Source organism: Salmo trutta, chromosome 2 (genome assembly GCF_901001165.1).
Source record: "Salmo trutta chromosome 2, fSalTru1.1, whole genome shotgun sequence".
Taxonomy (NCBI): Eukaryota; Metazoa; Chordata; class Actinopteri; order Salmoniformes; family Salmonidae; genus Salmo; species Salmo trutta.
In genome coordinates, this window is record NC_042958.1 from 51,502,043 (window position 1) to 51,518,453 (window position 16,411).

Genomic DNA, 16,411 nt, shown 5'->3' on the forward strand with positions numbered 1-16,411 from the left:
TAATCATTACATTAAACTCCTGTCTATCCAGTAACATGTGGTTTGTCATGTATAATCATTACATTAACCTCCTGTCTATCCAGTAACATGTGGTTTGTCATGTATAATCATTACATTAAACTCCTGTCTATCCAGTAACATGTGGTTTGTCATGTATAATCATTACATTAAACTCCTGTCTATCCAGTAACATGTGGTTTGTCATGTATAATCATTACATTAAACTCCTGTCTATCCAGTAACATGTGGTTTGTCATGTATAATCATTACATTAAACTCCTGTCTATCCAGTAACATGTGGTTTGTCATGTATAATCATTACATTAAACTCCTGTCTATCCAGTAACATGTGGTTTGTCATGTATAATCATTACATTAAACTCCTGTCTATCCAGTAACATGTGGTTTGTCATGTATAATCATTACATTAAACTCCTGTCTATCCAGTAACATGTGGTTTGTCATGTATAATCATTACATTAAACTCCTCTGTCTATCCAGTAACATGTGGTTTGTCATGTATAATCATTACATTAATCTCCTGTCTATCCAGTAACATGTGGTTTGTCATGTATAATCATTACATTAAACTCCCTGTCTATCCAGTAACATGTGGTTTGTCATGTATAATCATTACATTAAACTCCTGTCTATCCAGTAACATGTGGTTTGTCATGTATAATCATTACATTAAACTCCTGTCTATCCAGTAACATGTGGTTTGTCATGTATAATCATTACATTAAACTCCTGTCTATCCAGTAACATGTGGTTTGTCATGTATAATCATTACATTAAACTCCTGTCTATCCAGTAACATGTGGTTTGTCATGTATAATTCATTACATTAAACTCCTGTCTATCCAGTAACATGTGGTTTGTCATGTATAATCATTACATTAAACTCTTCCTGTCTATCCAGTAACATGTGGTTTGTCATGTATAATCATTACATTAAACTCCTGTCTATCCAGTAACATGTGGTTGTCATGTATAATCATTACATAAACTCCTGTCTATCCAGTAACATGTGGTTTGTCATGTATTATCATTACATTAAACTCCTGTCTATCCAGTAACATGTGGTTTGTCATGTATAATCATTACATTAAACTCCTGTCTATCCAGTAACATGTGGTTTGTCATGTATAATCATTACATTAAACTCCTGTCTATCCAGTAACATGTGGTTTGTCATGTATAATCATTACATTAACTCCTGTCTATCCAGTAACATGTGGTTTGTCATGTATATCATTACATTAAACTCCTGTGTCTATCAGTTACTCCTGTCTATCCAGTAACATGATGGTTTGTCATGTATAATCATTACATTAAACCTCCTGTCTATCCAGTAACATGTGGTTTGTCATGTATAATCATTACATTAAACTCCTGTCTATCCAGTAACATGTGGTTTGTCATGTATAATCATTACATTAAATCTCCTGTCTATCCAGTAACATGTGGTTTGTCATGTATATCATTACATTAAACTCCTGTCTATCCAGTAACATGTGGTTTGTCATGTATAATCATTACATTAATCTCCTGTCTATCCAGTAACATGTGGTTTGTCATGTATAATCATTCCATTTAAACCTCCTGTCTATCCAGTAACATGTGGTTTGTCATGTATAATCATTACATTAAACTCCTGTCTATCCAGTAACATGTGGTTTGTCATGTATAATCATTACATTAAATCTCCTGTCTATCCAGTAACATGTGGTTTGTCATGTATAATCATTACATTAAACTCCTGTCTATCCAGTAACATGTGGTTTGTCATGTATAATCATACATTAAACTCCTGTCTATCCAGTAACATGTGGTTTGTCATGTATAATCATTACATTAAACTCCTGTCTATCCAGTAACATGTGGTTTGTCATGTATAATCATTACATTAAACTCCTGTCTATCCAGTAACATGTGGTTTGTCATGTATAATCATTACATTAAACTCCTGTCTATCCAGTAACATGTGGTTTGTCATGTATAATCATTACATTAAACTCCTGTCTATCCAGTAACATGTGGTTTGTCATGTATATCATTACATTAAACTCCTTGTCTATCCAGTAACATGTGGTTTGTCATGTATAATCATTACATTAAACTCCTGTCTATCCAGTAACATGTGGTTTGTCATGTATAATCATTACATTAAACTCCTGTCTATCCAGTAACATGTGGTTTGTCATGTATAATCATTACATTAAACTCCTGTCTATCCAGTAACATGTGGTTGTCATGTATAATCATTACATTAAACTCCCTGTCTATCCAGTAACATGTGGTTTGTCATGTATATCATTACATTAAACTCCTGTCTATCCAGTAACATGTGGTTTGTCATGTATAATCATTACATTAAACTCCTGTCTATCCAGTAACATGTGGTTTGTCATGTATAATCATTACATTAAACTCCTCCTGTCTATCCAGTAACATGTGGTTTGTCATGTATAATCATTACATTAAACTCCCTGTCTATCCAGTAACATGTGGTTTTGTCATGTATAATCATTACATTAAACTCCTGTCTATCCAGTAACATGTGGTTTGTCATGTATAATCATTACATTAAACTCCTGTCTATCCAGTAACATGTGGTTTGTCATGTATAATCATTACATTAAACTCCTGTCTATCCAGTAACATGTGGTTTGTCATGTATAATCATTACATTAAACTCCTGTCTATCCAGTAACATGTGGTTTGTCATGTATAATCATTACATTAAACTCCCTGTCTATCCAGTAACATGTGGTTTGTCATGTATAATCATTACATTAAACTCCTGTCTATCCAGTAACATGTGGTTTGTCATGTATAATCATTACATTAAACTCCTGTCTATCCAGTAACATGTGGTTTGTCATGTATAATCATTACATTAAACTCCTGTCTATCCAGTAACATGTGGTTTGTCATGTATTATCATAACATTAAACTCCTGTCTATCCAGTAACATGTGGTTTGTCATGTATTATCATTACATTAAACTCCTGTCTATCCAGTAACATGTGGTTTGTCATGTATAATCATTACATTAAACTCCTGTCTATCCAGTAACATGTGGTTTGTTATGTATAATCATTACATTAAACTCCTGTCTATCCAGTAACATGTGGTTTGTCATGTATAATCATTACATTAAACTCCTGTCTATCCAGTAACATGTGGTTTGTCATGTATTATCATTGCATTAAACTCCTGTCTATCCAGTAACATGTGGTTTGTCATGTATAATCATTACATTAAACTCCTGTCTATCCAGTAACATGTGGTTTGTCATGTATAATCATTACATTAAACTCCTCCTGTCTATCCAGTAACATGTGGTTTGTCATGTATAATCATTACATTAAACTCCTGTCTATCCAGTAACATGTGGTTTGTCATGTATAATCATTACATTAAACTCCTGTCTATCCAGTAACATGTGGTTTGTCATGTATAATCATTACATTAAACTCCTGTCTATCCAGTAACATGTGGATTGTCATGTATAATCATTACATTAAACTCCTCCTGTCTATCCAGTAACATGTGGTTTGTCATGTATAATCATTACATTAAACTCCTGTCTATCCAGTAACATGTGGTTTGTCATGTATTATCATTGCATTAAACTCCTCCTGTCTATCCAGTAACATGTGGTTTGTCATGTATAATCATTACATTAAACTCCTGTCTATCCAGTAACATGTGGTTTGTCATGTATTATTATTGCATTAAACTCCAGTCTATCCAGTAACATGTGGTTTGTCATGTATAATCATTACATTAAACTCCTGTCTATCCAGTAACATGTGGTTTGTCATGTATAATCATTACATTAAACTCCTCCTGTCTATCCAGTAACATGTGGTTTGTCATGTATAATCATTCCATTAAACTCCTCCTGTCTATCCAGTAACATGTGGTTTGTCATGTATAATCATTACATTAAACTCCTGTCTATCCAGTAACATGTGGTTTGTCATGTATAATCATTACATTAAACTCCTGTCTATCCAGTAACATGTGGTTTGTCATATATAATCATTACATTAAACTCCTGTCTATCCAATAACATGTGGTTTGTCATGTATAATCATTACATTAAACTCCTGTCTATCAAATAACATGTGGTTTGTCATGTATAATCATTACATTAAACTCCTGTCTATCCAGTAACATGTGGTTTGTCATGTGTAATCATTACATTAAACTCCTGTCTATCCAGTTACATGTGGTTTGTCATGTATAATCATTACATTAAACTCCTGTCTATCCAGTAACATGTGGTTTGTCATGTATAATCATTACATTAAACTCCTGTCTATCCAGTAACATGTGGTTTGTCATGTATTATCATTACATTAAACTCCTCCTGTCTATCCAGTAACATGTGGTTTGTCATGTATAATCATTACATTAAACTCCTGTCTATCCAGTAACATGTGGTTTGTCATTTAAACTCCTGTCTATCCAGTAACATGTGGTTTGTCATGTATAATCATTACATTGAACTCCTGTCTATCCAGTAACATGTGGTTTGTCATGTATTATCATTACATTAAACTCCTCCTGTCTATCCAGTAACATGTGGTTTGTCATGTATTATTATTACATTAAACTCCTGTCTATCCAGTAACATGTGGTTTGTCATGTATAATCATTACATTAAACTCCTCCTGTCTATACAGTAACATGTGGTTTGTCATGTATTATCATTACATTAAACTCCTCCTGTCTATCCAGTAACATGTGGTTTGTCATGTATAATCATTACATTAAACTCCTCCTGTCTATCCAGTAACATGTGGTTTGTCATGTATAATCATTACATTAAACTCCTGTCTATCCAGTAACATGTGGTTTGTCATGTATAATCATTACATTAAACTCCTGTCTATCCAGTAACATGTGGTTTGTTATGTATAATCATTACATTAAACTCCTGTCTATCCAGTAACATGTGGTTTGTCATGTATAATCATTACATTAAATCCTGTCTATCCAGTAACATGTGGTTTGTCATGTATAATCATTACATTAAACTCCTCCTGTCTATCCAGTAACATGTGGTTTGACATGTATTATCATTACATTAAACTCCTGTCTATCCAGTAACATGTGGTTTGTCATGTATAATCATTACATTAAACTCCTCCTGTCTATCCAGTAACATGTGGTTTGTCATGTATTATCATTACATTAAACTCCTGTCTATCCAGTAACATGTGGTTTGTCATGTATAATCATTACATTAAACTCCTCCTGTCTATCCAGTAACATGTGGTTTGTCATGTATAATCATTACATTAAACTCCTCCTGTCTATCCAGTAACATGTGGTTTGTCATGTATAATCATTACATTAAACTCCTGTCTATCCAGTAACATGTGGTTTGTCATGTATAATCATTACATTAAACTCCTGTCTATCCAGTAACATGTGGTTTGTCATGTATAATCATTACATTAAACTCCTGTCTATCCAGTAACATGTGGTTTGTCATGTGTAATCATTACATTAAACTCCTGTCTATCCAGTAACATGTGGTTTGTCATGTATAATCATTACATTAAACTCCTGTCTATCCAGTAACATGTGGTTTGTCATGTATAATCATTACATTAAACTCCTGTCTATCCAGTAACATGTGGTTTGTCATGTATAATCATTACATTAAACTCCTCCTGTCTATCCAGTAACATGTGGTTTGTCATGTATAATCATTACATTAAACTCCTGTCTATCCAGTAACATGTGGTTTGTCATGTATAATCATTACATTAAACTCCAGTCTATCCAGTAACATGTGGTTTGTCATGTATTATCAATACATTAAAATCCTGTCTATCCAGTAACATGTGGTTTGTCATGTATAATCATTACATTAAACTCCTCCTGTCTATCCAGTAACATGTGGTTTGACATGTATTATCATTACATTAAACTCCTGTCTATCCAGTAACATGTGGTTTGTCATGTATAATCATTACATTAAACTCCTCCTGTCTATCCAGTAACATGTGGTTTGTCATGTATTATCATTACATTAAACTCCTGTCTATCCAGTAACATGTGGTTTGTCATGTATAATCATTACATTAAACTCCTCCTGTCTATCCAGTAACATGTGGTTTGTCATGTATAATCATTGCATTAAACTCCTCCTGTCTATCCAGTAACATGTGGTTTGTCATGTATAATCATTACATTAAACTCCTGTCTATCCAGTAACATGTGGTTTGTCATGTATAATCATTACATTAAACTCCTGTCTATCCAGTAACATGTGGTTTGTCATGTATAATCATTACATTAAACTCCTGTCTATCCAGTAACATGTGGTTTGTCATGTGTAATCATTACATTAAACTCCTGTCTATCCAGTAACATGTGGTTTGTCATGTATAATCATTACATTAAACTCCTGTCTATCCAGTAACATGTGGTTTGTCATGTATAATCATTACATTAAACTCCTGTCTATCCAGTAACATGTGGTTTGTCATGTATAATCATTACATAAACTCCTGTCTATCCAGTAACATGTGGTTTGTCATGTATAATCATTACATTAAACTCCTGTCTATCCAGTAACATGTGGTTTGTCATGTATAATCATTACATTAAACTCCTGTCTATCCAGTAACATGTGGTTTGTCATGTATAATCATTACATTAAACTCCTCCTGTCTATCCAGTAACATGTGGTTTGTCATGTATAATCATTACATTAAACTCCTGTCTATCCAGTAACATGTGGTTTGTCATGTATAATCATTACATTAAACTCCAGTCTATCCAGTAACATGTGGTTTGTCATGTATTATCAATACATTAAACTCCTCCTTGTGACTTCATGTTTGAGTAAAACTGTACAGTCATACTAAGGCCTCTATTCAATCCACATCGCTGAAGTTCAGTGTAACAGCGTTATTTAAATTTAAAGGCTATGTTGCTGCGTTAGTGGAGACTGCGTTCACGGTAAACACCACATATGTCGTCTCAATGTGAAATGACCTTTACATTTCTACTGTAAGTCTTCAGCGATACAGATTGACTAGGGTCCTAAATCAATGTAAATATTTCCATAGCTGGACATATTCCACCAAACCCACATTGCATACTGTTCCCAGTGTGTGTTTGCGCATAGGAAGCAGTAGTTTGTAAACACAGACACTCCATAAACAATGCTTCTGTGGGTTTGATTGAATTGGAGACCAGAGTTCACCATGTCTCTGTTTGAAGCTGTGAAGAGTCTGACTCAGCAGAAACGGAAAACTGTGTTACGGACATGTGTGTGTTCCTCTGACTGGTCTGTACTGAAACACGGTGGACTATTGAAGGGTATTGTGCTGGTCTCTATTGTCTGGTCTTTGTGGAGGAGTATTACTGTAGAACAGCTGCTTGTTGATGACAGTGAGTGTTGTTTCTAATGGCTGTATTTACATCATAATAACCACTGGGGGGTGCTATCGAACAGGGCGTTGAATGAAGCCTCTGCCTGCTCAATGCTCAGGCGAATAGAGCAGGAGAGTTGACATGATGGCTACACAGCTGGATGGAGTCCCACATAACTTACAGGAAAACCCCACAAACAGGTGGTTACAGAGACCTGATTGTGCTACTTCATTTTAATGCATTCATTGTAAATCCGTTTGGATAAGAACCTTTGATAAGTTTGCTAAATTACAAAATGTTGTGGTGTTTAGGCCTCCGTGTTGATTAAAGGTGCAATATGTAGAAATCACTCCGCCATTTCCTGGTTGCTAAAATTAAAATAATTCGCCTAATTTCAGTTGACGTGACAAAACAGCCAAGTCGCAGTTGTAAATGAGAACTTGTTCTCAACTAGCCTACCTGGTTAAATAAAAGTGAATTATTATTATTTTTTTTTTTTAAACAAACACTCAGTGTAGAGAATCACTGTACCATCTAAACCACTGTGACATATTTTTTTCAGCTGTTTGAAGCTGGTGTACCAAACTGAAAGTAAAAGATACAAAAACAAAACTTAAGAACGGGAAGCATAGAAATACATCAAAAATCACTAATCTGACAGAAAGAACAGGTTGTCTATTGAAGCTGATCTACAGCATGAAGCTCCAATGCCACCTTGTTGTCCTCAGATAAAGCTATTCTCTAGTGACTCCTTCAGTGCTACATCTTAACCCAGGGCACCAGACCATGTGATGCAATGACAATATAAATGGACTTAAGACACCGGTGGAGACCTGGGGTAATTCTCAATAGTCTTTCCTTAAATTCCTCGTCCTCTCCCTGGCTGTCTCAACCTATCAAAGGGAAGCGAGGAGAGTATTCGAGGACATTAGAAGCGGGTTTTCCTTGTTTCCCTTCTCCTCACCTTCGTCTCAAAACGTCAGAGGTAGGCTTAGGGCTCAATTCAATCCGTATTGTGGAATTTCCGAGCTTGAAATGTAAAAGGTAGTTTCCGATTGCAGCATTTAACGTGAATGCCGTCTCCACGAACGCACGAACATTGCCTTTTAAATTAAATCGTGCTATGGCGCTGAAGTCACGCAACACGGATTGAATCAAGCCCTAAGTAACAAGATTGGAGAAGGATGGCGTCCCTCTGACATTTTGAGGCGGCAGGCAGAAGACGGGAGAGAAACAAGGAATTGAGGAAAGACTTGAGAATGAGCTCAGGGTTTTTATTCCCAGCTCATGTCAACATGACGTCTGTAACCTTTGAGAAGACAAACGGGTAGAGAACAAGCGAGAGCGACAGATGGCCAGAGAGATGGACAGCATGCTGGAAATGTGACGGTAGGTCAGTGAATGTGTGTGTGAGTCAGTATTAGTGTGGGTGTGTGTGCATGAACGTGTGTGGCAGTGGTGGATATTGTGTGTGTAGAAGCTGACCTGCAGCAGTGTCCTCATTAATCACAGAGAAGACCGGGACCAAGAGACTTGTCCTACATCTGACACACTCACAGGAGTACGCAGTCCGCCTTAAATAAGGTTACACACGGGAGTACGCAGTCCACCTTAAATAAGGTTACACACGGGAGTACGCAGTCCGCCTTAAATAAGGTAACAATACTGCCCTAAATAGGTGCAGACTATTTAACACCGCCGTGTCGCCTTTAATGAGAACACAACATGACTGGAAATCTTAAGACTTCTAAGGCAGACACACACTATCAATAGATTCAGGTGACCAGTTACAGTAGCAGAGTAGGACCATGTTAATCAGACCATGCACTACAGTATCATTAGTATGAAGCAATCAGTGGAGGCTGGTGGGAGGTGCTATAGGAGGACAGGCTCATTGTAATGGCTGCGATGGAATAAATGGACCGGTATCAAAACACGACAATCATATGGAAACCATGTTTGACTCCGTTACATTAATTCCATTCCAGACATTATGAGCCCATCCTCCTATAGCTCCTCCCACCAGCCTCCACTGGAAGTGATGTACAGGACACACATTCTAAGTGCTAGCAGGACATTGGAACACTGGTTAAACTGTCTGTTTCGGACATGAAGAGACAGAGACACAAAACGGTGCTGAAATATTTTTATTAAATACTTTCAAGATCCAAGTTGAATAACAAAGCTATGATAAAGGACCTACTAACACTGAGACAAACATGTGATCGTCCTCAATTCATGGTTTTATTTTACCGTACATCATGATCATGCAACAAAAAGAAAAGTCCAGCGTCCAACGACTGCTGGGGAAAGAAAGCGCAGGCCGACAGGTTAACATCACAACGCAGGGAGAGTACTGACAATGAGCTTCATACCAAGCTAAGGCTCCGCAATCCTTTTTGTAATTAAATAGTATTTTTCATTTTTTATTTTTTTTAATCTCATGTCACCTATTCAATATTCTGGATGGAGGCGGGTTTTTCATTTTTATTTCAAAAGATGCAAATATGATATAGTTAGTATATACCCTATCCTCTACCCTAGTTCAGGTAGGTGCACGGTGGAGATGCTTAAACTGAAAACATGCATACACCTCTCTCTGGTTTAATTCCACAAATAATTATGTGATCTCTGAACACTACCGCTCTTCTCTCACCTGAATGGCCAATATAAGGACTGAAATACCACTGAGGGGGTGAAATTAAATGAATACATTTACTGTTCATTTTAATTGATTATGTTGTTTCCACGTTCACCCTCTATTCCCTTTTTCCTGTGTGTGTGTGTGTGTGTGTGTGTGTGTGTGTGTGTGTAACAGATTTCTATCCTCAACAACTGATCTTCATTAAGTCCCTTCCTTCCCTGTGATATTATAACCAGCTAGTCTGATCAGTTAAATAGTTGGCGTAACTTTAGTGTGTGTGTGTGTGTGTGTGTAATATATATAGAGTGCAGAACTTTCCAAACAGCAAACAAAAACAACAAAAACATCGTCAACAAAACCCAAACCAGGAGACAGACAGACACACACATTCAAACAGAGAAACAAACACCGCTCTACAAATGGGGAGAATGAAGGGCACTGTTACTAATGGAGGGACACCGCACAAAGAACAGATGAAAACACACTGCCAGGGTTTCACCATGGAGACGGTGCAGCGGTGAAGATATGTTACAACGCCTGACACACCAGTGTGTAGTTGTGAACAAGTGTGTTCACGATATGCATTTACACAGACCGTGTGAGACTGGAGGCTCAGGACGTGAGGATAGAGTAAGAACTTGGGCGGGAGGCGTGCATGTGTTGACGTGTGAGCGCCTTGAGGGGGACTTGTTGATCGTCACCCAGTGTCAACCACATGTAGACGTCAGAGGTTATGTCAAAATGGGGCCAGGAACATGGGACTACGGCTGGTGTGTGTGACCAGATGGTGTTCACCCCTTTGTCGTGCACTCTGAATGAGTCTCTTAGACTTACACACACACGCACACACACACGCGCACACACGCGCGCACACACACGCGCGTACACACACGCGCGTACACACACACACACACCATCTAAAACACAGCCAGAGGGTGGGAGAGTGAAATGGAGAGGGGAGGGGTGAGGAAAGGGAGAGAGCGAGAGAAAACATGCAAAATGCAGACGCCTTTTCCCAAAAGTCCCTCTCTCCCACTGCAGACAGATAAAACAGACAGGCCACACTGCAGCTTCACTTTTACAATAAAACCCCTTTTTAAAACTCAGTCACTTACAATTTGTCTCAAACAGACTCAGTCCACAGAAACGCAACGTAAACACAAGGCTAAAAACACAACAGAAACAAAACCGCTCTCGAATGCACCCCCCTACCTTCCCTTCTCTCAAAAAAACTAAACCAGCAAAAAACACAGAAACGTGTAAAAAGCCTACAGTTGTACACTTTGGTGTTTCCTTACATCAAGTTATTACATCCTTTCTGATCGAACCGACTGTCCTTCCGTACAGAATTCTCCATTTACAAAACCCAACATGTCACCTCTTACAAATCACACACATTCTCCTCTCCTCTCATTCGACGTATATATAAATGCTTGGTAGGGTTGGGTGTTGTCTGATACTAGTCATATATTATCCTGTATACTTACAACTCATTGTCATATCTGGCATTACAAGTTCATTAACCCTTCCTCCCCCCAGCTCCTCTCATCATCTCAAAATGGCTGCCGTGGACGGGAGACAAAATGGCTGCCGGGTGGGAGGGGTCAGAGGTCAAAGGACAAGCCCTCCTATTGGGCGTCAGATGCATGCATCATTCCCACAGGGGCGGAGTCCACACTCGGCCGGCCCCCAGCGGATCAAAGGATAGACGGGATTGGTTGGTGTTGCAGAGAGGGTGCAGTCTTGCCCGGCCGGGCTCCTGGCATGGGCCAATCCACAAAGAGGACACGCCCCCAAAACACACTAGCCGAAAACACTCCCCAAAACTCACACTCCGACTGGAGTGTTTGGACACCTGAGGGAGATCGAAACACAGAGAGAAAGAAAGACAAAAAAAAGAGAGAATGGGAGCAAACCTTTAATCCCTTGAAAGTTCTAAAAGGTTTGTGTATATATATATATATATATATATAATAAGACATAAGAAACTAACAAAAATGTTACCAACAGGAGACATTCTGTTAGTCCCAACAAGGACTAATGGTATTTCTAGGGGATTAGGATTCAGGTTCAAATTAGTGTTAGGGATAGAATTAGGGGTTAAAGGTTAGGCTTAGGAGCTAGGGTTAGGCTTAGGCATTGGGGTTAAGGTTCAGTAATATATACAAATGAGAATCAATTGTGTCTCCACAAGGTTAGTTATACACGCACGCACGCGCACACACACGCACACACTTTATTTGTGTGTACGTACCAGATCACTGCAGCGGTGCGGCCGGGGCACCAGAGCAGTGGAAGTGGACATTGAGCCACTTGCTGTCGCGGCGATGCCACACCCTGGTCTCCTCCGATTGGCTGGAGCGGGGGCGGCCCTGGCCATCGACAAATTGTGTAAGGCGGATGTAGGCGATGCAGGCAGCCTCCTCTCCAATCAGATGAACGTGAGGGTTCAGCAGGGTGGTGTGGACAGGCTTACTGTTCTTACTCAGCACTGTAGGAACACATAAAACATGTTTGGATCTCTGCTGAACTCGTTCGTTGTATGTTCAGAAGTGTGTGTGTGTGTGTGTGTGTGTGTGAAATAGTGAAAGACTCACAGTTTTCAAAGTAGAACTTGTGGAAGTCCATTCCCTCCACCAGGTTCCCCAGAGCTTCAGGCTCAAAGGAAGTCAGACCTGGATCACAGATCCTCCTGATGAGGGAGGAGAAGAGAGAAAAAGAGAGCGACAACATTAGGTTCATGCTAGTAACTAATCAGACGTGTGAAACAACGTAGCTGTACTCACGTGTAGGCCTCAAAGTCTCCATTGTTCACGGCTTCAATCAGCTGTTCAGTTATCTTGATGATCTCCTGCTTACGAGCTAGAGAGCAGAGAGAGAGAGAGAGAAGTTCAGCGATCTAGCTAAATAGGAACTACTTCACATCTTACCCGCCACCATAGTTCTACTCTCTCTACCTCTTCTCTTTTTCTCTGACAGCTCCATACTAGTGTGTGCTCCACCTCTGTCGTGTGTGTGTGTGTGTGTGTGTGTGTGTGTGTGTGTGTGTGTGTGTGTGTGTGTGTGTGTGTGTGTGTGTGTGTGTGTGTGTGTGTGTGTGTGTGTGTTCTTACTGTGCTGTGCTGTGGTATTGGCTGTTACAGGGACAGTGTTGCTCCCTAGTGGAGCGGCGGGCGGAGCAGACTGAGCATGCTCCGACTCGGGGTTGGAGCTTTGATCAGAGCCGTTCCACGCCATGCGCTTTACGTCATGCAGAGGAACGGCTGGAACACACAACGCATGGTCACTCGCATACACACACACACACATGCAGTTAGACACATGCATACCACTCGTACACACAACATGAGGGAACAGTAATGATGGATGTCAGTTCATGAAAAAGACATTGAAACAGACAGACCGTTTTATAGGGGGGGGGGGGGGGGTGGATTGAGGGGCTCTGAGCAGCTCAGCTGACGGGGAAGAAATCTACTTCCTGCATAATATTACACTACGTGTCCCTTCATTCCACAGTGCAGAAACACACTTCTCTCTATGAAAACTGACGATACACATTAAGGATGGCTCTCCAATCAGCAATTTGAGAAGCAGAACAGAGGCCTGCCATTGGATGACAGCATGTAAGAGCGGCCAACAGGAGAGCAGCGTTTTGAGAGAGGAGGAGTGAGAGAAGGGCAGCACCGTGGGGGAGGAAGAGGAAAAAGGAGAAGAAACACTGGAGGAGGAAGAGACGCCTGTCCTTCACCATCCTGTTACAGAGATGGACACGGAGAAAGAGAGGGAGGCTGAATCCCAAACCAGCCCCTCACCCCTACCAACTCCCTCGGGGGCCCTCTGTTGTCACGTGTTGCTGACTAAACTCAGAGGGTGACTTTCAGAGGAGAGAAATCAAACCTCTCAACATCGGGACACACACACATTTAAATAATACAATTTACACATTTTTTATTAATTGTTTAACAATATATAAACCTCAACAGTTAAACATTTAATTTGGGAGCTATTTCATCAGTTACATGTGTCAAGTCTGGAAATAAGAAACAAAAACAGGTGAATATAATTAGGTCGACGTGACTATCAAAGGATCCAATTAGCCTCTACGTCCTAGACAATCTGTACTCCCTCAGCTTTAGGGCACTTCTGCATTTGGTGGAGGCACATGTGAACACGCAAATTCAGGGAAGAGGGGCCAGAGGAAAGGACTGGTTTGGGACTCAGCAAGAACAAAGAGGAAAGAGAACGGCTCCCAATGCTGGAGGCTATGGGAAAAAGAGGGGTAGACATACAGGTCGAAGTTTGCGTAGTGGAAAAGCAGAACAGACAAGGTCAGATGTCAGGAAGTGTGGGGGTCATTGGGACAACCACAAAAGGTTGTGGTTCATGAAAACACTTACTGGCAGGCGAGTTGTCAGACGAGGTCAGAAGAGAGGGCATCTCGTCTGTAGCACTTCCCTGACTCATCATCACAACGCTGTCCGCTAGATTAGAACACACACGGACAGACAAAGACACACAAAATAATGCGCATGTACACACACACGGGTGAGTCACACACACACACACACACACACACACAGCTAGCTGTATAGCACAGGCAGGTCATCCTATCAGAAACAATGTGTTAGACCACAAAGAGAGGAAGAGATTCATTTTACTACCTTTCATATCCTCATCCTCATTTGTGTTGCTACTCTCTGTAGAACCCTGGAGAGAGCGATAGTGAGAGAGAGCGATAGTGAGAGAGAGCGATAGTGAGAGAGAGCGATAGTGAGAGAGAGCGATAGTGAGAGAGAGCGATAGTGAGAGAGAGCGATAGTGAGAGAGAGCGATAGAGAGAGAGAGCGATAGAGAGAGAGAGCGATAGTGAGAGAGAGCGATAGTGAGAGAGCGATAGAGAGAGAGAGCGATAGTGAGAGAGAGCGATAGAGAGAGAGCGATAGAGAGCGATAGTGAGAGAGAGCGATAGAGAGCGATAGTGAGAGCGATAGTGAGAGAGAGCGATAGAGAGCGATAGTGAGAGAGAGAGTGAGAGAGAGCGATAGAGAGAGATAGTGATGAGAGAGATTAACAACACATAGGTTAACAACATACGAGTCAGACTCACACTACCTGCACACCAACACCCTCACCTTGACCCCATCAGCAGCAACCACTGTATTTTGAGATTCCTGGGAGAAGGGGAGCATAGAGTTAAGTCTGGTTACACACACACACACACACACACACACACACACACACACACACGGGGGTTAGGGTTGGAGTTGATATTAAGATGGAGGATGGGGTAGGAAGGGGTTAGAGGTCCATGAAGGGTCCAAGCTTAAACACTCAGACTCCAACACACACAAGACCACTAGGACCACTAGGAAGAGACGGGAGAACAGTATGGAGGGTAGGTTGCTAGGGAGGGATCATGGACTTTAAGTTGCTAGGAGGTTAGGGTGCTGGGAGAGGAGACCGTGATGAAGGGAACGGGGGGAGGAGAGGAGGTTAGGGTGCTAGGAGAGGAGACCGTGATGAAGGGAACGGGGGGAGGAGAGGAGGTTAGGGTGCTAGGAGAGGAGACCGTGATGAAGGGAACGGGGGGAGGAGAGGAGGTTAGGGTGCTAGGAGAGGAGACCGTGATGAAGGGAACGGGGGGAGGAGAGGAGGTTAGGGTGCTAGGAGAGGAGACCGTGATGAAGGGAACGGGGGGAGGAGAGGAGGTTAGGGTGCTAGGAGAGGAGACCGTGATGAAGGGAACGGGGGGAGGAGAGGAGGTTAGGGTGCTAGGAGAGGAGACCGTGATGAAGGGAACGGGGGGGGGAGGAGAGGAGGTTAGGGTGCTAGGAGAGGAGACCGTGATGAAGGGAACGGGGGGAGGAGAGGAGGTTAGGGTGCTAGGAGAGGAGACCGTGATGAAGGGAACGGGGGGAGGAGAGGAGGTTAGGGTGCTAGGAGAGGAGACCGTGATGAAGGGAACAGGGGGAGGAGAGGAGGTTAGGGTGCTAGGAGAGGAGACCGTGATGAAGGGAACGGGGGGAGGAGAGGAGGTTAGGGTGCTAGGAGAGGAGACCGTGATGAAGGGAACGGGGGGAGGAGAGGAGGTTAGGGTGCTAGGAGAGGAGACCGTGATGAAGGGAACGGGGGGAGGAGAGGAGGTTAGGGTGCGAGGAGAGGAGACCGTGATGAAGGGAACGGGGGGAAGAAAGGAGGTTAGGGTGCTAGGAGAGGAGACGAGGCTGAGGGGAACATAGAGGAGGTATTGGTTAAGGTTATGTACCATTTGTGCGGCGGCCACGCTGTTGTCCTTCATGGCATTGATGGCACTCACTATGCTGTTCTTACTGTTGTTGTTGGTCGTAGGCTGAGACA

At 41.1% G+C, this 16,411-nt stretch overlaps 1 protein-coding gene across 9 annotated transcripts in view; it reads right to left on the reverse strand.

Annotated features, from left to right (window-relative positions):
- Positions 1-9,541: 9,541 nt before the first annotated feature.
- Positions 9,542-16,411, reverse strand: part of LOC115156739 (calcium/calmodulin-dependent protein kinase type II subunit gamma) — a 39,529-nt gene continuing 32,659 nt past the window's right edge. For 2 of the 9 annotated variants that reach the window (XM_029704399.1, XM_029704380.1), the window contains 9 exons: positions 16,320-16,403; positions 15,187-15,225; positions 14,716-14,761; positions 14,452-14,535; positions 13,168-13,317; positions 12,841-12,916; positions 12,652-12,746; positions 12,309-12,545; positions 9,542-11,909 (listed from right to left, as the gene is read on the reverse strand). In XM_029704399.1, the coding sequence (XP_029560259.1) occupies positions 12,313-12,545; positions 12,652-12,746; positions 12,841-12,916; positions 13,168-13,317; positions 14,452-14,535; positions 14,716-14,761; positions 15,187-15,225; positions 16,320-16,403 (807 nt within the window). In that variant the 3' untranslated portion in view covers positions 9,542-11,909; positions 12,309-12,312. The remainder of the gene's footprint in view (positions 11,910-12,308; positions 12,546-12,651; positions 12,747-12,840; positions 12,917-13,167; positions 13,318-14,451; positions 14,536-14,715; positions 14,762-15,186; positions 15,226-16,319; positions 16,404-16,411) is intronic. The other 7 variants (XM_029704451.1, XM_029704408.1, XM_029704442.1 and 4 more) reach the window with 5 other exon arrangements.